This window comes from Lynx rufus, unplaced genomic scaffold (assembly GCF_022079265.1).
Source record: "Lynx rufus isolate CCGP_SWC_20201006 ecotype Redwood Valley unplaced genomic scaffold, mLynRuf1.p SCAF_5, whole genome shotgun sequence".
Lineage (NCBI taxonomy): Eukaryota > Metazoa > Chordata > Mammalia > Carnivora > Felidae > Lynx > Lynx rufus.
Window position 1 is genome coordinate 2,319,534 of NW_025814867.1, and position 27,637 is coordinate 2,347,170.

General features: G+C 49.9%; 1 protein-coding gene across 1 annotated transcript in view; it reads right to left on the reverse strand.

Moving 5' to 3' along the window:
• Positions 1-307: 307 nt before the first annotated feature.
• Positions 308-27,637, reverse strand: part of TRIM71 (tripartite motif containing 71) — a 63,562-nt gene continuing 36,232 nt past the window's right edge. The window contains exons 2-4 of the mRNA XM_047098970.1: positions 20,372-20,539; positions 4,946-5,080; positions 308-1,759 (exon numbers count right to left, since the gene is read on the reverse strand). Coding sequence (XP_046954926.1) covers positions 308-1,759; positions 4,946-5,080; positions 20,372-20,539 — 1,755 coding nt within the window. The remainder of the gene's footprint in view (positions 1,760-4,945; positions 5,081-20,371; positions 20,540-27,637) is intronic.

The window sequence follows — 27,637 nt, forward strand, 5'->3', positions numbered from 1 at the left end:
AGGGAAACGTGAACTCCACTGAGTGAGGGTGGGGAGCAGGGCAGAGGGCCTGCTGGGGAAGGAAATGCAAAGATTCATGAGGTAGATAGAAATTATCACGTCACAGGCTCAATCCCTGCAGAAAAGAGAAGTACATTCATCTGTAAAAAAAATAAAGATGAGGTAGGACTTAAGCAATGTTGTACTCTTCTTGTTCTCTTTCAACAAAAGAAAAAAAGAAATTTCCCTGAGACTGTTTCTTCTTTGAAATTCCAACGGAGACAGAGGGAGACGCGCACACCCCAACGCAGAAGCCCAGAGAGCGGGATTAGAAGATGAGGATCCGATTGTTGCCAAAGTCCACCACCACGATCATCCCGTCGGGGGTGACGGCGATGCCGGAGGGGCGGTCCATCTGCCCGAAGCCGCTGCCCTGGGCGCCAAACTTGCACAGGAAGCTGCCGTTGGACTCGAACATCTGCACCCGGTGGTTCCTGGAGTCGGCCACGATGATGCGCCCCTCCTGGTCCACGGCCACACCCTGCGGGCGCAGGAACTGCCCGTTGCCCGTGCCCTCGGAGCCCAGGAAGCGCGCGGACTGGCAGTCGGGGTGGATGACCAGGAGCCGGTGGTTGTTGAAGTCGGTCACCACCAAGTGGCCCTCGTGGTTGAAGGCCACGCCCCGGGGGGAGTCAAAGTGCTTCCAGAGAGCCCCCTCGAAGCCGTACTTATTCAGGAAGACGCCGTCGGGCCCGAACAGCTGGATCCGGTGGTTCCGGGTGTCTGAGACCAGGATCTTGCCCTCCGCGTTCACCGCCACGTCCCAAGGGTAGTTGAACTGCCCGTTCTTGGTTCCCTTCTCGCCGAACTTGAGCAGGAACTGGCCCTCGAACGTGAAGACCTGAATGCGATGATTGTCCTTGTCGGCCACCACGATCCTGCGGGAGGCGTCGCAGGCCACGCCGGCCGGCCGGTCGAACTGCCCGGGCCGGGAGCCCAGGGTGCCGAACTTGTGGTGGAAGGCCCCGCACGGCTTGAACACCTGGATGCGGTTGTTGCTGCGGTCGGCCACGACGATGTAGCCCTCCTTGTCCACGCTCACGCCCCAGGGGCGGCACAGCTTGCCGTCGCCGTCGCCCTCGCTGCCGAAGCTCAGGCCCGGGAGCCCGATGCCCACGTAGCTGCGGCCTGACTTGACCACCACCTTGAAGGGGCTGTTCTCGATGTGCTGGTTGCACATGGTGACCGACACGAGGTGCTCGCCCTCCAGCTGCGGCCGGTAGCTCACCACGTACGTCCCGTTCTGCTGGTCGCTCACCTCGGCACCGAACAGGTTGCCGTCGGGGCCCAGGACCACGGCCGACATCAGGTCGCCCCCCGAGAGGCGAGGCTCCCCGTCGTGGTCGTAGCCGACGACGGTGAAGGAGGCCACCTTGCCCTGGAGCGCCCTCTTGAGGCCGTCGCCCGTGGCCTTGGTGAGGGGCGCGAAGGCCCCGCTGCTGACGAAGCCGAAGGACTTGATGGCCAGGTACAGGGCCTGGTCGGGGGGCGTGAACATGACCCGGTCGTCCTCCTGGGGCTGCAGGAAGCCGCGCACGGTCTTCAGCTCCTGCACCTGGGCCAGCATGCGGTCCCGGGCCAGCAGGACGTCCAGCGCCCGCCCCTCCTCCAGGACCTGCTGCACGGCGCTGATGGTGCTCTCCAGCTTGTTGAGGCTCTGTCGCAGCTTCTCCACCTGCAGGTACAGGGACTTGGCTTTCACCTGGCGGATCTTCTCCACCTGCAGGGACAGAGCACGGAGGCTTTGAGGCAGGCAAGGGAGCGAGACGCACGGCCCGGCACCGGTCGCTCAGACCGACACCTGGTGCGGGCGCACGAGGACGGCTGGCCTGTGCTCTTCAGAAACGGCCGAACTCCCAGGACGGAGGGAGGCCGAGGAACTGTCCCAGATCACGAGAGAGGACTGAAAACGGGACTACAGCTTGCACTGCAGGATCCTGGACCGGGGGGGGGGGGGGGGGGGGGGGCGGAAACCGGGTGGCTTAGTCCGTTAAACATCCGACTCTCGATTCTGGCTCAGGCCATGATCTCAGGGGTCGTGGGACCAAGCTAGGGCTTGAGGGCTCAGGCTAGGCATGGAGACTGCTCGAGATCCTCGCCCCCTTCCCCTGCCCCGCCTGGCTCCCTCCACCCCTCCTCCACCGGTGTGCTCTCTCAAACAAAAACAAAAAGACCCCACAGAACAGTGCTGGTGCACACGGAGCAGGGACCGGGGGATCAGATACTAGCATGGTTCCAAGGTTGAACTTCCTGATTTTGAGTAACTGTGATGATGTAGGAGAATGCCCTTGCTCAGAGGAAATAAACACAGAAGAAGTGTTTGAGGGTAAAGAGGCATCCTGTCCACAACAGGCCAACTGGCTCTCGCTCGAATCACATACAGACTGCACACGTAGAATGGCGAGAATGGGTCAAGATGTAAAATGATCAGTAAATCTGGGAAAAGGACATATGGAGTTCTCTCATTATTCCTGTAATAATAAAATCAAAAGCAAAAGCGAAGAAGAGCCACAAAACCAATGCTTACGGAGCACCTGCTTTGTGCCAGGCACTGGGGGTGCATAATGACCAACAGAGAGTAAGGTCTTTGTCCTCAGCAGCAGGACCTCCCAGTGGACACAAGGCCAGTCTTGCACTCCCGAAGGGCTGAATTTTCAGTGCAGCCACAGAGCCTGCAATCTCTTCAAAGATTTCTCCCTCTCTCTACGGCCGCCGCCCCTGAGAGGAAGAAGGACTGTATGTGGAGGGAGTGAAGGGATTTGCTGAGAACCTAATTCAAGATTACAACCTGTACCCCCTTGCCCGGCCACACATCCCATCTCCACGGTTTTCTGCCTCCACAGAAAGGCCCCACACCCCAAATTTGGAGAGAAGTCTTTGGAAACCACTGGCCTGTTATTTCCAAAGGAGCCCTTTAAATCCAAATTGCTGTGATCTACAAACCTGAAATCAGACCTGCCCCAAATAATCCCTGCTTCTGAGGGTCTCAAGCCACTCTACTTGGGAGCGTGGGGTTCACTCTGACCAATGAAAGAGAGCCACTTCTCCATGTTTCTGCATCAGATCAGTAAAAGTCCTCCAATTTAAAGTGATTTCCCCTGTGATGGGAATAAAGGTGCCACCCAGCTGACTCGTGCCATTTTGCAGACAGAATCACGACTTCTGAGAGCTCTGCTGATGACAATACCACAGAAAGACTATTTCAGAATAAGGGTCTCCTGCTGGGGGGGCCTGGATTTCAGTCCGATCTTCCCTTGGTGGGGGCAATGATGTGATTTTTGACCCATTCATGATTTTCCATCTGTCGGCTCTGGGAGCAGGACACGTGTGGGGACAGATCAAAGAGCAGCTTTCTCCTTTGTTTTTGCACTGGGCCAAACCTCTGGCCTTTGGTTTGGATCTCTCAACGAGGTGGCTGCAGCTAATCCCACAAGGTAGCCGAATCCCCTGGAAATGTGTAAGCCACAGGCATGAAAAAACATCTAGATACACAAAACCGGGTCACCTGGCACTCAAATCCCTTCAGTAATGCGTGATGCAAGAAAATTAGATGTTGTATAACAAAGACGTATCCGAGCAGAGACAGGCAGGAAAGCTTTGCTGGGAGGGGCGGAAAGGCAGTAATTAGTAAAAGAGAGTGGGACTCCCACAAAATCTGGAGGGCGAGGCATAATAGTAAAAAGTGAAGAAAAATGGGACTTAGGTACCTGTGTTCTGAACAAGTGAGCTTGTTTCAGAGGTTATCGGAGAATGAGTTTTTAGAAATGAGGTAGAAACAAAGTATATTGCAAAAAGAGACGGACTCTTCTTCCAAATGTGCTTCTCCAAGACTAAAAGCTTGCTTTCCAAGCACCCTGAAAGAGAACTGCCTTTAGGGAGAGGGCAGGAGTCGGCCTCACAGGAGGGAGGGTACCTAAGGTGAGATGCGCAGAGAAACTCCTTCTCACAAAGGCCTTTTCATCAGCAAATCCTGAAGAGCAAGTTTGTGGCAGAGTTCCCCAGAGAGCTCTCAGGTTGCACAAAGCGGGCCCCTTTCAGTTATAATTAACAGTCGTGGGTGGCATGACCTGGCAGACCATGGGGGCACGTGAGTGTCTGAAAACCATGTCAGGCCCGCAAAGGTGCCTCCATAAAATATGTGCTGAATAAAATCTCGAGACTTCTTCCACCCAAGGATTCTTCGCTTCTCATCAAAAGGCAACTGAGTCCGATTTCCTGAGAAGCCAACAGAGGCAGAAAGCAATTGGCTGTGAGCTAACTAAATGGAAAACGCCATGCACAACTCCAACGCAGCCTTCCAGAACATTTTAGGGCATAATGACTGGTGAGGATCACTTTCAGAAACTGAGATCCCATCTCTACCTTCACATAGTTTAGATGATTAAAACGAGCACGCACACACCTAAGTGCACCCTTTTTACTCAGCAACGTGTACGGTCTCATTCATGTATTAAGAGACCGTGATTACAGCTGAACTGGCTTGAAGTTCAGACCCATTCACAGGCAACAGATTCTCTCCTCTTCCGAGGGCAGAGGGAAGATCAGAGAAGACAATGTTGGCATGAAGACTTGGGTGGGGAGACGGCTCCTTCCAGCTGATTTCATCTAAAGAGCGGGCACACGCGTGTTGCCCTCCCAAGTGGGAGACAGGGGGTCAGTTAGTACAACTAGGCAGGACCCCAAAATTAAGGATGCTTCCCACCTGCTTGCTTTCGTAACATTCTCGACCGTGCCCCCTTCTCTCGGTCTCCTTTTGAGGATACCCAACCACCTCCGTGGAGAGCCTCCTGGCTTCCAGCTGGGGTCTGGAAGCGAGCAGACGCTCAAATCCTCATGGGTTCTCTGCAGCTCACTGAAAACCCACCGGCCGCGGAGGCTGGGGCAGGGGTGCACGAGCTCCCCTTACCTTCCACAGCAGCTCACACTCCCGTTCCTCCAGGGCCTTCTTGTGCCGCGCAGTCACAGCTTTGACCTCCGACTGTACCACCTTGGCCTTCATCTCCACCTGTTCCGCCACCGTCTGGGCCTGCTCGATGCTCAGCTGGAAAACCAAGAACAAGCTCACGGTGTTAGGAGGACCTCCGCTGCTCCGTGCAAGTCACAGACCCGAAAAGCTCACAGCCTGGGCCCTGGGACCACTCGGCCCGCTTCCCTGGAAAGAAAGCAGGCAGGCAGGGAGAGAGTGCACCTGTCCGACAAGGAACCGAGGGAGGTGCGGGCAAGCGCCGGATTTCCTCGTGTGGGAAATGGCACCTACACAGCGAACGTCAGGACCGTTAAGAGCTACTCTGACACCGGGAGCCCAGGGTAGCGGGGCCCCGGCCGAAAACCGGGAAGGAGGATCAGATGTGAAATGTGCCACTCCCCACAGACTTTCTGGCCTTACTGGCCACCAGGGAAGACCCCGCAGGCCGGCACAGCCCTCAGGCGAAGGTGTGGGGGAGCTGCAGGCCTCCCGTTGCTGTCAAAGCATTAGCAGCTCAGCTCATTCCAGCCAGCACCAGCCCCAAGTGACCCAGGGGACTGTCTGCTCTGCCAGAGAAACCATGCGCGCCCTGTGGTCAAGTCAGCTCGCCAGACCATCTCCACACCACCGTGTGCCCCACCCTGTACCAGCAGCCCTAGTAAAGCAGCCAGTTTAATCAGACGTATTATTGTTCATAAAAAATTAATCAAGACAGAAGGCCCAGTGTTTTCATTAATATTACATGATGTGTCTTGAAAAGCCACAAGGATTTCTTTGAGATACTGAGGTATGAAATCAGGGATTCCAAACCGCTGACGGTGCTCAACAGGTCTTAGGGTGGGTGTCCCAAATTAGGAGGGGCCTAGAGGAGCACCAAGGGTTTGGAGCCTGGTCTGGGCTCAGGAACCAACCACGGGCGCACCCTGGACCAAGGGGTTCCGGCACGAGGAGGATACAACTGAGGCAGTCTTGGGCAAAGCAGGCTGGAGTCATCCTAGGAGTCGGGTACCCCAGTTTCAGACCCCAGCTCCACGTTCCAGTAGTTGCAAGGCCTCGGACAAGGGTCCGGCCTTCTGCAGCCTGGGCGAAGGGGAGGGAAAGGCAGGATAATCCACAGAGGGAGCTCGGCACAGCCCCTGGCCGAGGAGGACGTCATGTTTCCCTTATCAACAGCGCTCTGCAGATCAACACTTGCAGCAGAACCTCAAGCATGCTTCCCCTTCATCCCATGGACCTCCCGGCTTACAGGCACAGTCCTGCACCTAGGCCCACGCACACTTCCTGCCCAATTTTGTTTTTAAATTGTGGTAACAGACGTAGGCCACAAAATGCAGTGGTATTTAGCACCTTCCGAGTTATGTTAAGCATCACAGCCATCTAGCCCCGCACGTTTCCACACCCACTAGGCAGCCTTCCACCTCCCTTCTCCCCACGGCGCCCACACTCTGCTGTCTCCACACCGCTGTCTCTTCCGGATGGCTCACATAAATGGAACCCAGCAACACATATGAGCACCCTTATTTGTAGGACTATGCTTCCCTTTAAACAGTCGCTTACAACAGGGAATCCCCCCGTTAATGCTCTCAGTCTAGGTGACGCGCCAATGGCATGAAAGTCACACTCACATCGCAACTGCCTCCAAAGCACCCTTGCTTGACGTGGCTGACTGCTCATGGCATCCTCTGCCCCTCCCTGTGAGGCCTAACAATCCACTGAGCTGATCAGAGGTGGCACTCGGGCAGATCTGGAATGCTCAGAGACTACCCATGGCTTGGAATGCAGTCTCTTCCAAATTCAGCCTACATTTTACAACTCAGCTCAGATGCCACTTCCTTCCTGAAACTGGCAGTGAACGACCCCTTCCCGTGTTTCTGTTCCACCTTTCCTACGTAAGTGTCATTGCGTTGCATATCAAACGAAATGCGGGGCTAGTTACACAGTCCATGATATGTTTTACCCGTGCTAATGTCTACGGCCACGGTCATTATTTTAACAAAGCACTAGGTAAGTATATTGGGTTCAATACTGTCTCCCCCAAGGGCACCTGGGCGCTCAGTTGGTTAAGCATCCAACTTCGGCTCAGGTCATGATCTCGTGGTTTGTGAGTTCAAGCCTGAGGTCGGGCTCTCTGCTGTCAGTGTGAAGTCCACCTGTACCCCACTCCCTGTGCCCCACCCCTGCTTGCATGCTCTCTCTCGCTCTCAAAAATAAATCACTATTAGGGGCGCCTGGGCAGCTCAGTTGGTTAAGGGTCCGACTTAGGCTCAGGTCATGACCTCGCAGTTTGTGAGTTCGAGCCCCGTGTCCGGCTCTTTGCTGACAGCTCAGAGCCTGGAGCCTCCTTCGGATTCTGTGTCTCCCTTTCTCTCTGCCCCTCCCCTCCTCGCTCGCTCTCTCCCTCTCTCTCTTTCTCTTTCTCTCCCTCCCTCCCTCTCTCTCTCTCGGGGAGCCCGGGTGGCTGAGTTGGTTAAGCCTGACTTCAGCTCAGGTCATGAATTTCATAGCTCCTGAGTTCGAGGCTCTGTGCTGACAGCTCAGAGCCTGGAGCCTGCTTCAGATTCTGTGTCTCCCCCTCTCTCTGTCCCTCTCCTGCTCACACTCTATGTCTCTCTGTCTCTCAATAATAAGTAAATGTGAAAGATCAAAAAAGGTTTAAAAAATATAAATCAATATTAAAAAAAATATATTGCGTCCTCCAATTTCAGGCTGACGAGTTACGATGTGGTCATGTTGGACTAAAGGGAGTCCCAAATCCAGTGCGGGATCATCACATAAGGCCACGTGAAGACACAGACACGCAGAGAAAGACCACATGACAACAGGGACAGGAATTAGGAGCCGTGCAGGTACAAGCCAAGGAAAACCAAGCAGTGCTGGTGACTACCAGAAGCTTGGAGAAGGCAAGGAGTGGTTCTTCCCTAAAGCCTTCAGAGCACAGCCACGCTGACACCTTGATTTTGGACTCCTAGCCCCCAGAATCATGCACGAATAAATCCCTATTTTAAGTCACCAGTTTATGGTAATTTCTTACAGCAGCCCTAGGAAACAGCAGCCAACAAACTGAAGCAGATGGAAATATCCAACTTACCGAACGATCAAAATTTAGACCGATCAATCACTGAATGCATATATACAGGTATCCTAAATGCGCGAGGTCGATTTCAAAGGTCTCAGGCGGTCAGGATGGATTCAGAAAATGGGAAACCTCACCAGACTTTTTTTAAACGGAGATGATTTAGTGTAGAGAATCTGGTTAAACAGGAAGTGGAGAACTGTCAGGGCAAAGGGCATATGGAGGCCGAGAGGCAGACCGTAACTGGTAAGCGGCCACCACTCCTGGGCCAGGAGGACACAGAGAAGAGACGCGGTTACAAACAGGGACCAGGGGCCATGCCCAGCTCATCCTGGGAGTGGCAAAAGCTGGAAACTGAACTAACCTCTGCTGCCAGGGCGAAGAAATGCTGCTACGAGCAGGAAGGCAAATGGAAGAAGGAATCCCTTTTCCCGACTTCCGGACACGTGGTCTGCAGGGCCGCAGCCCAGCACCACACGGCACAAGTGCGAAGGGGTCAGATCCCGCGCAGAGTATACCTTAGAAACCCACACACCCCGTTTTCAGACGCGTTAGCTGGCGTCCCAGTCAATACATGACCGAGGCAACCAAGCCTTTGCCCACAGATTTCTTAGCTTCCTCAACGGAAAGCAGAGGCGGCAAACTGCTATTTATACCAACGCCGTATCCTATACCGACTGATTCTCCATAAAAACCACAGGAAATGGAAGTAACGGGCTTACGTTCCGGCAGGACAGAGCAAGGACCGCCCTCTTTGGCTACGAGTGTCTATTGGCCTCTCTCCCTACTGTCTCCCAGCCAGGCCTGCTCCCTGCCAGGTCCCTAGCAGGCCCTCGGGTCTTGATTTCCCTTCTATGACAAGGACGGTTTCTTCTATTTTTCAATCAGGTAGAAGGGGTACAAAGCTCTTACTGTAATCTGAGCGATCCCCAAGTGTGCAAGGATAGGCTCATTCCCTGGGTTGAGAGTCATAAAAGCCCTACGTGCAGAGACAAAATATAGCATCCTTTTCCTAATCATATAAAGTCCGGTCAAGCACTGCATTCCAAGATGTGCAGACCAGGACCTGCTGAACTAGTTTCCATTATCTAAACAGGGCATTTGAAGGAAACAAGGGGCAGGTGGGAGGGGGAAAATGACAGTGGGTAAAAGGGCTGGGTAAATTTCAAAAACGGAAACATTCAATTTACAATAAAGAAGGGAAAACAAAAATTACCCAACAAGCATGCAGCTAGAGAAGGAGGTTATTTTTTTTTTTAATTTATTTTTGAAAGAAAGAGAACAGCGCGTACACAAGCAGAGGAGGGGCAGAGAGGGAGACAGAGGATCTGAAGCAGGCTCTGAGCAGACAGCAGAGAGCCTGACGTGGGGCTCAAACTCTCCAACCACGAGATCATGACCTGACCTGAAGTTGCACGCTCAACCAGCCGAGCCACCCAGGCACCCCAGAAAAATGTTATCCTTTTTAATTTTTTAAAATGTTTATTCGTTTTTGAGAGAGAGAGAGAGAGAGAGACAGAGACAGAGAGAGAGGGAGGGAGGGAGGCAGGGAGGGAGACACAGAATCTGAAGTAGGCTTCAAGCACTGAGCTGTCAGCACAGAGCCCGACGCAGGGCTGGAACCAATGAACGATGAAGTAACGACCTGAGCCAAAGTTGGATGCTCAACTGACAGAGCTGCCCAGGCGCCCCTCATGTTATCTCTTAAACCTCTATTTTGAGAGACAGAGAGAGAGAGAGAGAATGAGTGCTCAGAACCATGTGTGAGCGAAGGAGGGGCAGAGAGAGGGAGAGAGACAATCCCAACCAGGCTTGATCTCCTGGGACCTGAGCCAGATGTGTAACTGACTGAGCCACGCAGGCACCCCAGTGTTGTCATTTAGAGCTGGCAGGACCAGTCTAGCATCTGAAAGCTGAGGGTCTCCATCTGGGTAGGCAAATCAGTGTGCCAGCTGAGTGCAGGTCACTCAGTGTGGAGGCCAACTGGGTTTCTGAGGGAAGAGTACAGAAAGCGATTAATGATGTCTGTTAGGGGAAACAGGGGTGGCCAGGTGACTGGTATCATTAGTGTCCCAACAGGCAGAAGAATACCAGAGAATGCCAATGTCACCTGCAAACTCACAGAGCACAAAACTGGACATGGGAGATACCGTAGTTCACTCTAAAATGTAATTTTATCACATTTAATACTTTGAAACTAAGACTTATCTTGGGGCGCCTGGGTGGTTCAGTTGGTTAAGTGTCCGACTTCAGCTCAGGTCACGATCTCGCGGTCCGCGAGTTCGAGCCCAATGTCGGGCTCTGGGCTGATGGCTCAGAGCCTGGAGCCTGCTTCCGATTCTGTGTCTCCCTCTCTGTCTGCCCCTCCCCTGTTCATGCGATCTCTCTGTCTCAAAAATAAATAAACGTTAAAAAAATAAAATTAAAGTTAAAAAAAAAGAAACTAAGACTCGTCTTAAAACTGTCAGTGGGGCTTTCCCTTTGTGAGGTACATCTAAAATAAATGTGCATATTACAATCAATGGCATCTTAAGTGCGATAAATACATTAATTGAAAAATCAAGGCTCCCTTTACGAGAGCAACTTATGTCTTGATCCTGATTATAGACATCTCTCCCACCCCAGGGGAATCAGTGCACCTTATGAAACCCTCTAATTACATAAGTGACCAAAAAGTTTTACTTCCAGGAAGAGTCAAAGTTAAAGTAATAAAAGGTTTTAAAAAGCCCTAAAAGGGGCGCCTGGGTGGCGCAGTCGGTTAAGCGTCCGACTTCAGCCAGGTCACGATCTCGCGGTCCGGGAGTTCGAGCCCCGCGTCGGGCTCTGGGCTGACGGCTCAGAGCCTGGAGCCTGTTTCCGATTCTGTGTCTCCCTCTCTCTCTGCCCCTCCCCCGTTCATGCTCTGTCTCTCTCTGTCCCAAAAATAAATAAACGTTGAAAAAAAATTAAAAAAAAAAAAAAAAGCCCTAAAAATTGAGTGATCAGTCTTAAAACATCGATGAGGTACACTACAGACATCTTTCATGCTTCCTTCGTTGTAGATAACTCTAGACCCTTTGTCAGAGTTAATTCTCTATACAGGATTAAATAGAATTAATTGAAGGATTTGCTTCTGGGTGTTTTTTTTTCTGGAACTAAGTGTCTCAAGCTAAATGAAAACAAGTAGTGAGTCTCTCAGAGTTTTATCTCAGGAACCATGGTTCACAGTCAACTGTACATCCAATACTTGTAATTTAATAATGGATAAATGTGCCTGTTTGAAGAAAGGGAACGGAGCTCTCAAAAGTCTTTTATAAACAAAAGCTGGTAAGAAGGAAATGAAAACACACAAGTCCCAAGTTGTACGGAGTTCAGATATATTGTGAACGGTCATGGATATTCATGCAAAGGTTAAGGTTGGTAAGAACTTAAATCTGACTGCAGATTTGGCTGTAGTATCCTTTACTTATGGGATGTGTTTGTGCTCATTCATTTAGGCCAAAGGAAGTTTCCAATCACAGTGCCTCCAGGTGCAGTGCCCAAGGAGGAATGAAGGATGCCAGGTCGATCAAGGGCCCTTCTTCCCTGCAATTTTACAAATGGAGGTTCCGACCTCTCCCCAACAGGGAGAAGAGAAGAAAAGGAAAACTCTCCCCCTGAGGATAGCTTGCTGCAATACTGCAAGACTGGAAGGCATCTCCGTGTATGCCCACCACGTTCAACAGCAAGAACGAGGCCACCATGGAGAGAGGCAGAGCTAAGAGACCGAGTGCTGGCACCAAGGTCTGAGTCCCTGGACACCTGAAGCCCGATCCATCCGTGTTCCACCCGGTCCCCTGAGACTATTCATCTCCTTTCATTCAACTGCAACCAAGGATCCTCATGAAGACAGCCTGGGAAAAATGGCAATCAGGTCACGGTGCACTCGAGTCCCCCACATTTGTGTACACTGAGTGCACACGCACAAGAAGGGAAGGCGGGGGCACAGCTGCCTCCCCAGTGAGAGGTGACCATCAGTTTTGGACTCAAACTGCAATCCCCCCACTCATTGCCACTGTGACTTCTGGGGGGTTGCTCAGTCGCTTTCAAGCACAATTTTCTCTCTGCCACATGGAACAAACACCCGAACCTCGCACACTGGAGAAAGTGCCTGTTCCAGTGCCTAAAACAGAGTAGAGCTCAGGAAACAGGGACAGTTCATTTGAAAAATTTTTTTAATGTCTATTTGTTTTTGAGAGAGACAGAGTGCAAGCTGGGGAGGGGCAGAGACAGGGAGACACAGAATCCTGAGCCAACACCAGGCTCTGAGCTGTCAGCACAGAGCCCAACGCGGGGCTTGAACTCAATAACCATGAGATCATGACCTGCGCTGAAGCCGAACGCTTAACCGACTGTTAAGGCGCCCCAGGACTGTTCATTCTTATTGGTGAAAAGAAAAGGCCTAAGGCTGAGGAGATCTGGGATCTTAAGCATAACGACTAAATTTTGTTCTTCCATTTCCAGATCTGTAACAGAAAAAAATGTTTCTTTCATCTACTTTCTGCGTTAGTTTGTATAAATTCATATAAAACAGTAGCCATCCTCAGCATTCCTTGGGATAGACTTTCCATAGCGGCAGATAGGAATGCTGCAGGGTGCATGGTCTATTAAAGTGATCAAACAAAACAGAAGTCAGGGAACCTAGGTAGTCCAGAAAGTCTGGATTAACCTACATTTATCTTCACTTGTGCAATTTAAGAAAGTCATGCTTAGTCATCAAGCTCAGTCCTTCTAATTTTTGTGCTAAATGGTGCGGTATTTATCACTGTAGTTTAACACGAAGAGCGTTTACCCTTTCAACCAGGTAGGCAACTCAAGTCCAATAAAGGAACTCAGGAAAAGGGTAGGGCAAAGATAGCCAGTGTGCACAACACCCACTTGACTCTTATCACTACTACTCACTAATACTAGTTATCAGATGAAGAGTAACAGAAGCTCTAGCGAACTTGAATCAAAACGCCCCTGCAAATGGCTAAAATTAACAGCCCAGGAAATAACAGATGTTGGCGAGGATGCAGAGAAAGGGGAACCCTCTTGCACTGTTTGGTGGGAGCCAAAATGGTGCAGCCGCTCTGGAAAAGTGTGGAGGTTCCTGAAAAAAATTAAAAATAGAACTACCCTGTGATCCAGCAATTGCACTGCTAGGAATTTACCCAAAGGATACAGAAACACTGATTCAAGGAAATATATGCACCCTGCTGTTATACGTAGCAGCATTATCAATGATAGCCAAACTATGCAGAGTCCAAATGTCCATCGACCGATGAACGAATAAAGATGTGGTGTGTGTATATATATATATATATACACACACATATAGTATATATACATATACATATAGTACTCAGCCATAAAGAAGAATGAAATCTTGCCGTGGATGGAGTTAGAGTCTATTATGCTAAGTGAAATAAGTCAGAGAAAGGGAAATACTATATGATTTCACTCATGTGTGGAATTTAAGGAACAAAACAGGTGAACATGTGGCGGGGGGAAAGAGAAGCCAACCATAGGGGCACCTGGGTGGCTCAGTCGGTTAAGCATCCGACTTCGGCTCAGGTCATGATCTCGCGGTCCGTGGGTTCGAGCCCCGCGTTGGGCTCTGTGCTGACAGCTCGGAGCCTGGAGCCTGTTTCAGATTCTGTGTCTCCCTCTCTCTCCGCCCCTACCCCGTTCATGCTCTGTCTCTCTCTGTCTCAAAAATAAATAAACGTTAAAAAAAAAATTAAAAAAAAAAAAAAAAAGAGAAGCCAACCATAAAACAGACTCTGAACTATAGAGAACTGAGGTTTGCTGGGGGGAAGGTGGGTGGGGAGGCTAGATTAAATGGGTGATGGGTATTAAGAAGGGCACTTGTGATGAGCACTGGATGTTGTACGTTTAAGTGACGAATCAGTAAATCCTAAACCTGAAACTAATATTACACTGTATGTTAACTAACTGGAATTTAAATAAACACCTGGAAGGAAAAACGCCCTGGCGAATGAAGCAGTCAAAAGACTGGATTTTGACCAATTGAGAAGTGCCATGCAGCCTTCTAGGAAATCTCTATAAAAGGCGGGAGCATGCCTGTTTCCTTTCAATTGTCCAGAATATAGATGCTATATCGTGAGTTCCAGCAGCCATTTGTAGCCAAAGGTATGAATGTCAACACCGCGGAATGGCGAAGCAAAGCTGAAGGATTCCCCAATGACTTTCTGTACCTCTAGAATAACTTTTTGAAACAGGAGAAATTAACGCCTTGCATATTTAAGCTACCACATTTGGGAGCAGAGTGAAGGCCTGTTACTCATGGCTAAACTCATTTCCTCCCGGAATAAAGCAAACAAAATCCTAAACTATGACAGAATGGGGTGAATAAATTGCTTGGGACCTGGAAAGCAGGTACCATCACAAGAATTTAAGAAAACACTTGACGGTGATAAACATGTTCCTAACCTTGACATAGTTGTGTTTTCATGGCTGAAATACACGTTGAATATATATGTGTTCATATGCTTTAAATACGTACAGTTCATTGAATATCCATTTCCCTCAATAAAACTGGGGGAAAGAAAACTGCCTCAGTCCCACCATAATCAGCAAAACGCCACTATTCCTATTTTGGCTTATTTCTACTTCCTCCCATAATTTTTTTATGCATCTTTACTTGTTTTGCATAATTTTTCCTGGACCAATTTCAGGGTTTCCTAGTTTTAGTTAACACTGTATTATAATGTGATCCCAAACTCTATGAATGGAAGGGGCTGAAAAACCTTAAAATTCCTATTGTTGACCTTTCCTACTGGTACAAGCTGCACCTTCAGGAGGCAGGACACGGCCTTGGAGATTCCTATTAAGAGGACGGAGTTCCTTCCATATTTAAAGCTCTGGATATTTTTCAAAACATGCTCTCCCACTCACAAAGATCACGTGTGGTGTACTTACTCCGTCACTTATCCAAAATAGTGCTCTGGTGTCATTATGACTGGTTACTGCTCAGGCTGAATACACTTCTGTACTTTATTTATTTATTTATTTATTTATTTATTACCGTTTATTTATTTTTGAGACAGATTGAGACAGAGCATGAACAGGGGAGGGTCAGAGAGAGAGGGAGACACAGAATCCGAAGCAGGTTCCAGGCTCCGAGCTGTCAGCACAGAGCCCGACGCGGGGCTCGAACTCACGGACCGCGAGATCATGACCTGAGCCGAAGTCGGACGTTCAACTGACTGAGCCACCCAGGCGCCCCTACACTTCTGTACTTTATATGAAGTGGTCAGGCTGTGTCTTTGCAAGGTGTCTGCAGCCCTTTCATTCCTTCACCTGTGTTGTCTCTTCCTTCCTAAAAGTTGTGCCTACTGATTATGATCTTTTCAGAGTAACTATTTCTCTGCCCCATTTGCTAGTCTGCTGTTCTCCTATTAACATGCATGCATTTTGGGGGCACCTGGCTGGCTCAGTCAGAAGAGCATGTGACTCTTGATCTCAGGGTCGTGAGTTCAAGCCCCATGTTGGGTGTAGAGATTACTTACAAAAAATAAAAACTTTAAAATTATGCATAAGTTTCTTGTATTGCTTCTTTTAAGTGTATTTTTGAGAGAGAGAGAGAGAGAGAGAGCGAGCGAGCATGCCAGCCAGCAGGGAAGGGGCAGAGAGAGGTAGACAAAATCCCAAGCAGGCTCCATGCTATCAGTGCAGAGCCGGGCACAGGGCTCAATCTTGAACCGTGAGACAGATACAGCCTGAGCTGAAATCAAGAGTCGGACGCTTTACCGACTGAGCCACTCACGCACCCTCCTCGTATCACTTCTAATATATCTACCTCCAGGTTGCATTTTCTTTTTTTTTTTAATACTTGTCTCCTTCCTTTCCATGTAATAACCCTTACTAGGATTTTATTTTGGTGTTTGCTATCATAATTTAAATCTCTTACAACTATTCCTTACAACTTCTTACTCAGTTTGAGGCCTTAAGTTATTGGCAAAAATAAAGCCTACTTCCAGAATATCTCCTGCTTCTTCAACCTGACTTGCCAATACACACGAGAAGTATTTAAAAGCTCCCAAATGATGCATTTATTCAATAATATTATGAGTAAATGAACAACAACAAAAGAACAAAGAAAGGGTAAATGAACAAGTTGAGGACAGTTTCTTAGACCAACGATGTCCAAATCAAACTTAGCAACTTATTTATTTATTTTAAAAAATAGTTTAAACACTTACTTCTTTTTGAGAGAGAGAGCACAAGTGGGGTAGGGTAGACAGAGGGAGACATAGAATCGGAAGCAGGCTCCAGGCTCTGAGCTGTTAGCACAGAGCCTGATGCTGGGCTCGAACTCACGAACCAGGAGATCATGATCTAGGCCCAAGTCACCCCCTTCTTTATTTTTTAAATGTTTATTTTTGAGAGGGAGAGGGAGAGTGCATACACGAGCAGGGGAGGGGCAGAGAGAGAGGGAGACAGAGGATCTGAAGCAGGCTCTGTGCTGAGAGCAGAGAGCCCTAGGTGGGACTCAAACTCATGAATCCTGAGATCATGACCTCAGAGGAATCAGATACTTAACTGACTAAGCCACTCAGTTGCCCCTCAAACTTGCGATTTAAATGTCCTTCCAAAGAAAAGAGAATCTCTTACCCTGTGACCGGAATCATTCTGTATTTTAGTTTTTTGGTTTTTTTTTTAATTTTTTTTTTCTTAAGTTTATTTTTGAGACAGAGAAAGACAGAGCATGAACGGGGGAGGGTCAGAGAGAGAGGGAGACACAGAATCAGAAGCAGGCTCCAGGCTCTGAGCCATCAGCCCAGAGCCCGACGTGGGGCTCGAACTCACGGACTGTGAGATCGTGACCTGAGCTGAAGTCGGACGCTTAACCGACTGAGCCACCCAGGCGCCCCTGTATTTTAGTTTAAATGGAGTTAAGGGATGTATAAAAGGGTGTGTGTGTGCACCAGTTAGATGTGTGTTTTAAAATAGCTTACCACTCCCCCAAATTTTATGTTAATTATGTTCCTCCTTCCTTCTCCAGTGTTCACATTAATAACAAAAATCAGGGGCATCTGGGTGACTCAGTTGGTTACGTTCCAACTCTTGATCTCAGTTCAGGTCATGATTCCTGAGTTTGAGACCCGCATCGGGCTCCAAGCTGATAGCACAGAGCCTGCTTGGGATTCTCTCTCTACTTCTCTCTGCCCCTTCCCCACTTAACACCAAAACAAAACAAAAACAGCCTTCATGCTATCTGCTGTATTCTCTAATATAAACGCTATTAAATGGCAGTGTATGAATTATGTGGTTAGGCCATTTATTTCATGAACATTGACCAATGCAAGAAACCAAGTGCCTGAAGCACCATGCACCCAAAGTAGTGTTCTTTCCTGGCATTCCAAGGTCGCTTCTTTACCCTGTGGGGAACCTCTCAGTATCCGACATCCTTTCCACTGCTTAGTGACCAACAAAGGAAAAAACACTTGTATACTTGCACACAAGTCTTAATTCTTAATTATGTCTATGAAAATAAACCAGAGCCTACCCTGTGCTAGCCAGTGATGGATTTTTCCAACATCTTCCAGGCATACTTTATAAATGGTTTTTAGATTCATCACTGAGACAGGAACTCTACCTGAAGCTTTCAGAACTGTGTTCTTCCTTAAATACAATAGCAGGGGCTCAGTTAAAAGCAAACTCCTCCTTGTTCTCACTAAATCAGTTTCAATGATGTCCTGACCTCCTAGAAGGAACCCATTTGCAAAACATTTGTTCACAATGAAGAGTGGGTCCCTACCAGTCTTCTGACCTTGGAGACGGTTTGTTTCTAAGGCTCACATGGGAACAAACTGACCCTTCACCAAATGACTTGAGCAAAACTAACTTGTTCTCCATCTTTACCTCAGTTCCCCCTCCCTCCCCCAAAGGCATCACAGAGTTAACTCAGGGAAAAGAAGGGCCGTGTTTTCTAACACTCAGGAGACTTCTTAGCAGGTATGAACCTCTCTACTTTCATTAGAGGGCCACGACATAGTTTTAGGAATAGTCAATGTACTGAGAACCTGATAAGAACATTCAGACAGAAATGGCTGTCCAATCATACCCCAATCTTTGGATCACTGGCTGAGAGTAGGTTCCTAAGAATTGCAACCAAGAGCCCCAAAAGGGTGCGTTCCCCGCCCCCCACTCCCAGTTACACAGGGACCTTGAAGCAGTCCATTCACAATCTATGCAGATGATGTTCAGCAGGTATACCTGGATGTGGCCATGCAGATGATTAAACAAACTGAGCTTCCCATCTCATTCCTGCCACTTGGCTCCTCCCCAAAATGCCCCACTGAGCTCAGCAGTACTGCTGATATTTGAATCTCACCCCTAGGTTCTTCTTATTACTCACAGCAGACTGTCTGCTAACAGTGACTGTATTCGCTGCAGGAAGTTAAGCATGGGAGACAAAATCCTCTGTCTGACTACTTCTCTCTCCTCTCCGTGAAATTCTCAAATTTCCAGTTCCTTGAGATTTCATCCTTGCAATCACAGATCACAGGTCTCTCTTTACGTCTCTAGCGAATCATGACAACTCATTCTTCTTTCCAGAGTGGCTGATCCCAGAAAGTGGAGAGCACCAGCAATTCTGTGAATCATGTCTCAAGGACCCCAGAGTGTTCTCAATCTCCAAGGACAGAAAGGGGTTAATAAGATGAAGCCACAGTCGGGGGGGGGGGGGGGCAGGACCCAAACGCAGCAGGTCTTGGGGCTCCCCAGGTGACGCTGACAGCAGCCAGGTCCAGAAGACACCAGCGGGGTAAGGCAACGGACGGAGTCCCCACTGCCGTAAAAAGGGGAGCCACCAACCACTCGGGGACACAAGCTCACCAAAACGGAACAGAAATAAAATACAACTATGCGCTAAAGGGGATGCTGACAACCAAGAATTGAAGAGCAACCAAGAACCACTCTGAAGGCATAGAGAAGAAAGCAGCCCGCTCTGGCGTTAGAATATGCCAGAAGTAGTCACTGCAGAAACAGACGCTCAAACCTCTAGTCACAGGGCTTGAATAACAGACAATCTGACTCTTCAGAAAGACCACTTCAGTATCATGCATAGGAACAGGACAGCTGCTGAGAAACTTATTAAAACCCAGAACTATCCTTCTGCCCCTTCCTGATTTTAACTTTATTTATTTTGAGAGAGAGAGGGGAGGGGAGGGGAGGGGAGGGGAGGGAGGGAGGGAGGGAGGGAGAGGGGGGGAGGGAGAGGGAGGGAATATGAACGAATGAATGAATGAATGAATGAATGAAGATGTGAACAGGGGAGGGGCAGAGAGAGAGAAAGACAGAAAATGCCAAGCAGGCTCTGCACTGTCAGCACAGAGCCCGATGTGGGGCTCGAACTCCCAAACAGCGAGCTCATGACCTGAGCAGAAATCAAGAGTTGGATGCTGAATCGACTGAGCCAGGCAGGCGCCCCCTTCTGCCCTTTCTTTACAGCACATGATCAATTCCTTACCACTTCCAAAAAAGGTCTTAAATTTTTTACACAATTCACTTATTCAAATGCTCTAAGAATGTGAACTTTTCATTCAATTTCTGCTCAATGATTAGCAATGTTTCCTTGACTTTCAAGCTTTTCCTACAAGGAAAACGTCTCATGATTTTTTCTTAAAACCTTGTCGTCTGGACCAGGCAATAAGATTTTAAATCAATTCAGGCATGCTATCACTCAATGGTAAGAGAACTTTTCTATTCCCCAAAGTTACATGTGTCCCTTCCTAAACCCAAAGGGATGGGGGACTCAACAGAAACAAGGGACTCAGTTACCAGGAAGTGACTTTTTATTGCTTGGGAAAGACTCTGAGATTCTGAACCTTATCTTAAACTTCTTCTGTTGCTCACCTCTGTCTCACCTATAAATAAATAAATCTGAGCAGCGGAGAGATCTGCCTGGCAAGCATTAAGCGCCCCGTCTTTCTGCAGTCCCAGCTGAGGTATGCTAATGCCCACTTGTACTTGGGGAGGGGGCTGGATGAGAAACAGGCAGATGATGGGGAGGGCAGAGGAGGGGAGGGAGCTTAAGTGTGCGCAACAAGCCCTGACTGGCTAGTCAACTTTGGCCACATCCCCCTTGGCAAACCCTCCCCCTCCCCAAGGGATTATTGCTGCAGGGAGGTCACAGGAGCTCGTGTGGGTCATTGTTCCCAGGGCCCCACACACCGGAGCCTGCCCGGTAACCTACACATGCCATCTGAAAGGGAGTGGGACAGGTTGCACGTGCAAGAAAGAACAAGGGCAAGAGGGGGACTGACCTGGATGGCCTGGCGGCCCTGCTGTGCGTCGGCCAGCAGCTGGATGGTAAGTGCCCTGGAGTCCTGCAGCGCCTCCTGGAGGTAGATGAAGCTGTGGCCGCCGTGCCGGCCCATCGTGCACTCACGACAGATGGGCACTGAGCAGGTGTCACAGTACAGGTGCAACACCTGGGGACCAGAGAGGGGACAAGCATTAATGAGATTTGGGACTAGTGGGGAGGGAGGCAGCCTCAGGGGTGTTCTGTGGATGCCAGACCCCAGACACCCCCTTCCCACTTAGCAAGCACACCCCCGCCGCAGCCAACCGCGGGCAGCGTGCCCTCCTTTCTTACCCCCTCAAGGAGAAAACAACCAATTCTCTCTTTCCACTCCGGTTTCATTCAGAACTTTAACCGAGACTCCAAAGGCAAAGACGAAACAAAACAATCCTCCTGGCATGAGATTTTCCCTAGGTCTCAGATTAATTGCCCTGAAAAGTTCTAAGACTGTACCTCCCTGGTCTGAGATTGGTGGCCCGAATGAAAGAATATACCAGAAAAATGTGTCTTGCCACCCCACCCTCTGGGTGTGTGAAACACAGTTAGGAGCCAGTATTAATCACCCTCACAGGGCAGCTCGCAGCCACAGTCCCCCCCCATCAAGGAGATTAGCGCAAAGTGCAAAGCATGGTTCTCCCAGGCACTCGGGCAAGCTCTGGGCTTAAGCTTCTGGAACGAAGGCAAAAAGCTAGTGGTAAGGTCAGCCAGCTTCTTGTCTTTCTTCTTCCTGCCAAGTTGTTCCAAGGAGTTGACCCCGAGAGGCAGCCCGCGCTGACAGAACTGCTTTGTGATGTTCTGTATCTCCCTGGGGCCCAGCCTGCCGGGAGGGAGACACGGCTTGGCACAACCTTCACCTGCTGATAAATGAGGAGCTCTCAAGAGCGGAAGCTCCTTGGCACAGAAACTGGGCCAGTCGAGCTGTATCCTTCCACGGAGCAGGGCACTTAGCACCGCTCTCTGTCAACGTCGGCCGGACGGCTTTCGAGAGCAGGGCTTCCATTCGCCGCCGGCATACCTGGGCTTGGGGAAAAGCCAGCCAACACACAACAGGAAGGGAAGCGGTGTCCGAGGGGCTGCTTTTGCCCACACAATACGCTTAATCCCCAGATGAAGACCGGAGGTCGAGGCGTCTTAGGGCCACACAGCAAGCAAGGGCAGAACAGGGCGGCCAACTGGAGCCTTCTGGAAGACCCGCCAGACGCTGGCTCTTCACCAGAGCACCGAGCACCTTCCGAGGTCTCGTGGTGTCCAGGGTGGGAGACCCGAGGCCAGGCGATTCTGCGCGGAAGCCCGGCCCAGAGCAGGCAGAGCGTTACCCGACTCGCAGACGGGCAGGGAGGGCCGCGACGTTCCCAGGAGAAAGACCCTCGCAGAAAGGAGCCCGGGCGAAAGTACGGATGCTGACTGTCTGCTCTTCAGGTTGTTTTGTTAACTAACCAGACGCTGCTCCGAGCACATCCGCTGGGAGATGGTGTCGCCAGACAAGCTCAGGGCCACAGGCCGACTCTGCTGAGGGTGCAGGGAGTCAGAAGGGGGCTGTGTGGTCCTGCGTGGTTTAGGCTGCTTCTCTAGGGACCGCTGGACTCAGAAATCGGGGAAAGACTTAGATTATGTTTCTTTTTTTTTTTTCCCAAAAAATTCTTTAATGTTTATTTATTTTTGAGAGAGAGAGACAGACAGACCGCGAGCACGCACATGCACGAGCGGGGGAGGGGCAGAGAGAGGAAGACAGAATCTCAAGAAGCCTCCGGGCTCTGAGCTGTCAGCAGAGCCCGATGTGGAGCTCGAGATGGCGACCTGAGTCGAGGTCAGACGCTTAACCGACTGAGCCACCCACTTCCTATTTCTAAGAAATGGTTCCGATGTGGTAAGTTTATGGGCCCCATTTTATAGGAGAGAAATGGGATCAGCTTTGTGACTAGACGAGGGCCAGTGCAGTACCTTCCCAGCAACCGAGGGCGACTGAAATTTGGTGACCGTAATTTGCCTCCAAGACCAATCGCTTTTCGAAGCGGGTTCACCATTTTAGAAATGATCGTCTAATCTGATGAAGCTAAAATTTTCAAGCTGACCTTAAATGCTAACCAAAAGATGCTAAAGCGGATAGACTTGGGGGAAATTCCTGGACAGTCTCTTTTTATGATGTGGGGCTAAAGCACCCTCCCCCACCCCATTTCAACAACTCAACCTCCTGCCTGCCCGTTGGCTCCCTCCATTTGTCACGGGAATAAAGGGGTCACTCCTATGCTCATGTGAAGTGTGAAAACCTTCCATCTGTAGGCTCCTTTGAAATTCGAATGGGGCATGTCTCTGAACCTTCTGTCCTCTCTGCCCCTGCCAAACAGTAAGCAATCCCCTCTTCATCCCTTCTCTGGACAGCTGTGTGGACTGACCAGGGTCCCCTGGCTTTCTTCAGTCTCCGTGAACAGAACGGCTTTTGCTCGCAGTGAGTAGGAAAGAACCGGAAGCTGTTAGCCCGAGCCCGGCACCATCTGGCCGTGGACGTCTATCCAGTCACCTGACCGGGCTTGCCTCGTCTGTGAAACACAAGCAGTCCAGCAAGGTGCCTCCAGAGACCGCCTCCATCCCTGAAATCCTGGGAACCCTACCTCGGGGGCTGAACACCAGAAACCCAAAGTCCTTTGAAATAACTCTGGGCTGAGCAAGGAAGCCAGGCTCCAGGTGCCAACTGTGTGACTGCAAGAAACCAAGGTGGTTCTTCTGGGTTTTTTAAAATCCAGAGCCTGCAGTCCGTTAAGCGCCCGACTCTTGATTTCAGCTCAGGTCATGATCTCAGTTCGTGGGATGGAGCCCCAAGTTGGGCTCTGTGCTGACAGTGAGGAACCTGCTTGGGATTCTCGCTCTCTCCCTCTCTCTGCCCCTCCCCTGCTTGCCTGAGCGCACGTGAGGGCGTGCTCAATGGCTCTCTCCCTCTCTCTCAAAATAAATAACCATTAAATTTAAATCCACAGCCTGGATAATGCGCATAGGAGACACCTCGCAAATGGTAGGCTTTAAAGCATTCTGCTGAGGAAGAGGCCAGAAGAGAAATCCTGGTCCGAACAAGCAGCGGCAGGGTGCCCCAGAGCCCCTGGCACTGGGCCCCTCTTGATGCAATCCTGCCTGGCATCGGCTCCCCGGGACTGTGCCCAGAACACACCTGATTTCGGTCCTGGACCGTAGGCACAGCACAGCGGTGGGGCTGGCCCTGGGGGACACCCAGCTTGTTGGTAATAAAAAAGCTAAGGGCGAGAAGGGCGAGTAGAACAGCATAGCTCCAGTGGTGCTTATAATTCATGAGCTATTGATTTTTCAAAGAACGGTATCCAAAAACTGGAAATCTGGTCGATTTTTATCAACTGTCTAGCTGAAGTTCGGCATAAAACTCTGGGAGGATTTCATGCTCCATTTAGAAGCTCCATATCTCCACCTGCAATTTCGAAGGTCGAAAACCCACAATTTTGGAGTCAACAGGTAAGCGTGCACATGGGTGCAATTCTCTCTGAAACAGCTCGAAGATTGTTTTAAAAGAATAAACTGGAACCCACGTCTTCCAAAGGACCAGAAGAGTGGCAGAGGCCATGAGGGGGAGAAGGAGTGGTCCTCTGGCGGCAGGAATTCTAGGGCCTGGAGCTGCCTGTTAGGGGTTTCCCGGGCAGATGTACGACACGGCCCCTCCCACCCCTCCTCCCCCTCCTCCCCCTCCTCGGCCCCTCCCACCCCTCCCCCTCCTCGCATGGCGACAATCTGGCTGCCCCAGCTGAATGGAGCAGGCTCGACCTCTGACCTTGCAAGTGACCACCCTCTTCCCTGCCCCCAGCTTCCAGAACGCCCCACCCACTGCCTTCCTCTCCCATAATTTCTAAAATACCAGGCAGAGACAAAGACCTAGGAATGTGGGCCCAGCGGGAGAGGAAGGAGAGAGGTTAAGGAAAAAATAAATAAGTAAAAATACTCAGTAGGCAGGTTGGCCTTAGCCGGTACTAAAATAAAGTGCTGCGTTAATGAACAAGACTGGGTGTGCACTTCTAGAATCTACTTTTTATACCACCTGTGTGATCCAACAAGAAACGAAGGAACGGAACGAACGCGCGCGCGCGCGCGCACACACACACACACCCACATGCGACTCCTATTAGAGCACCACGCATCTGAAAGGAGATTCCAGTTTAAAATACAACGACCCAGATCACTGAAGAATGGAAACTGAAAGGATGTCATCAAAACGCCCCAACGGAAATACAGAACCGCTGTATGCTGACGTTTCTGAGATTTTTTTCACATCCCTTAAAACGACTGGGGACCTCTGGCCTCCCGCAAACTCCGGCCTGGACAAAAGGAGGTCACACCAACCACCCATGAGGGTTTCCAAGTTTCCCAGCATAGAAATCAAGGGGAGGATGGCTGGGCCACAAGCCTTACCTGTGTGTGTATGCCAATTAAAAAAAGGCAAAACATTAAATCAAGTTCAAGGAGTAGAGTCCAGCTATTCTGAAACGAAGTCTATTAAATAACATCAGAACCAAGTTTTACTTGATGTAGGGAAAATTATGCAGAATGCCAGTGCTCCAAAACCCACAATCCAAACCTGAGGAAGAAGTCCCTCCTGCACCCTGGCCCCGTGCTGCAACCTGGGGGCCCCAGGGGCCCTGGAAGAGGGGAAAGAAAGGAATCTGGACCGATTTTCATGCACAATCACTACCAGCTCCGGTCAGCAGAACCCAGCTGAGGATAAGCTAAGGTGGCCAGGGAGGGAGGAGGAGAGGCATGAAGCATTTTAAAAAACAAAAAACAAAAACCAAAAAACTGGGGGAGGGGGGTCTCCTGGCTGGCTCAGTCCATAGAGCATGTGACTCTCGATCTTGGGTTGAGTTTGAGCCCCACGTTGGGTGTAGAGATTCCTTAAAAATAAAATCTAGCATGAAGAAATTTTAGGGAACATATATGCCATTTTACTGCAAAAAATATGTAAGTGCAAATCATTTTTTTAAATCTCCCCCATTTCTCAATGTTTCTACTTTATGTAACCATCCAAAAACGTTACATTCTGTGCATAGGTGAATTGTTTTAAAAGACAAACAGAAGCATGTTATGCTAGCTTTTTTTCTCTTAAGCTGTATTAACTTGGAGAATGTTCTGGCTCAGGCTGCCCTTTTTATAAATGCCTGCATGGTATGTTGCCTGTGGATATACCACAGGCTTATTCAATTAGTACCTGCTGATACAATTTTAAAGCCATTTCCTGATTAAAAGAAAAAAAAAATCCCGAGCAACTCAGTGTTGCACTTTCTTGTTCTTCATATACCTCAATGTCTTCAATTTGGTAATACGTACAATTGCTACATCACTTGATGTACAGGAAGGCAAATGTGCTTGCGAGTGTGGATAGTAAGGATTCTCCAACTTGCTAACTGTTAAGTCAAGTGAAGAGAGAAAGGCCGTCGAGTACCAGTTTCTGTTCCCGATGAGACCAAACGTACACAAAAAGCCAGCAGGGGAACACCAGATGAGACGGTCCGTGTTGGGACTGGGAGTTAAGATTCCACTTCTGCTTGGCTGGAAGACTTCAGTGGACACTGAGACTGAAAAGCTCAGGGAATTCTGCATCCTCAGTAACGGCTGCTAAGGAGATTGTCCTAAACACAAGGGCATGGGGGGAGTGGGGCTGCTCGCTGGAGACACCTCTAGAGGTGGGCAGTGAGGGGTCTCGGGCGATGGGCTATGTACGGAGAGAGAGGTGTTAGGAATAAAAACGGCACTCAGTAGTCTCAGGGGTTAGCATTCAAACACTCAGTGAAACAGACACTGGGGGTCCCGTACAAACCCGCGATGCCCTTCCTGCAATTCCAAAATCTGAAACAGACACTGGGGGTCCCGTACAAACCCACGATGCCCTTCCTGCAATTCCAAAATCCAACAGGCTCTCAAAACTGAAAGTTGTTACATAAGCTATTTGTCAGCAAAACCCAAACAGGCATGCAAATGATTTATGATTTTAACCTATACCATTTAGTATAAGAGTTCAAGCACTTGGCTGGAGAAATGCGAATGCCCATTATCTTGTGTTGTTGTACAATATTTACTTTCTAAAATCGGAAATTTAAAAAAATTTTTTTTTCAACATTTATTTTTGGGACAGAGAGAGACAGAGCATGAACGGGCGAGGGGCAGAGAGAGAGGGAGACACAGAATCGGAAACAGGCTCCAGGCTCTGAGCCATCAGCCCAGAGCCTGACGCGGGGCTCGAACTCACGGACCGCGAGATCGTGACCTGGCTGAAGTCGGACGCTTAACCGACTGCGCCACCCAGGCGCCCCTAAAATCGGAAATTTTAAATGTTGAGGCACATCTGATCGCACGGGTTAGGATATACGATCTGGACACATACTAGTGCCTGTCTGGCCAACGAGGCGAATGAAATCCATTTCCAAGTGAAATCAGCAACAGAGTGAGTCAAGACTATGCCTAGTGGTGGGGCAGGTATCCAGGAACAGCCCAAACTGGGGTCAGAGCAGCCTGCTCAGCTCCAGACCACAGTTTGTAAACTCCGTGGACAAGGCAAATTCGGAAAGGAAGCGCTGAAAACAGGAAGGCCATCAGGCTCTAACAGCTTCAGACTCAATGCTGGTGCTGGTGCCACCACAGAAATTAGTCTGAAGATCAGGACGAGCCGTGTGCTGCTCAGCTGAGTTTTCTGTGCTACCCCCCCCCCAAGCCACATACAGGTTCCTTTCCCCATTTGTTTTAAAGTGATCTCTACCCCTGATGTGGGGCTCGAACCCACAACCCCGATGTCAAGAGTCACGTGCTCTTCTGACGGAGCCTGCCAGGCACCCCTAATTGTTTAATCGTGGTGTCACATTGTGTGAGAAAACATACATGGCAATTCTGGGGGTGAGGATGAGGAGAGAATGTGGCGGTGCTTCTGTTCGCCCCACTTCTGTCGCCTGGAGTATCTTCCCTCTCCGGGCTCTATCCCTCATGTTGCACACAGATAGTCAGGCTCTGCCTCAGGTGCCAGTGACACACATGCCCTTGCTGGGCCTGCCTCCATCCTGCTTCCTCCCTGCGTTACACGGGGAGCTGCTCATGAACTCATTGGTCAGCGTCCGCCCCTGGGGAACCCAACCTGCACTCCTGGACTACACATGTCTCCAGGTCGGACTCCAGCTTGCAGGCTGGGCCTTGTTATCTCTGCCCAACCCATGCGGCCTGAGGCACATTCCCG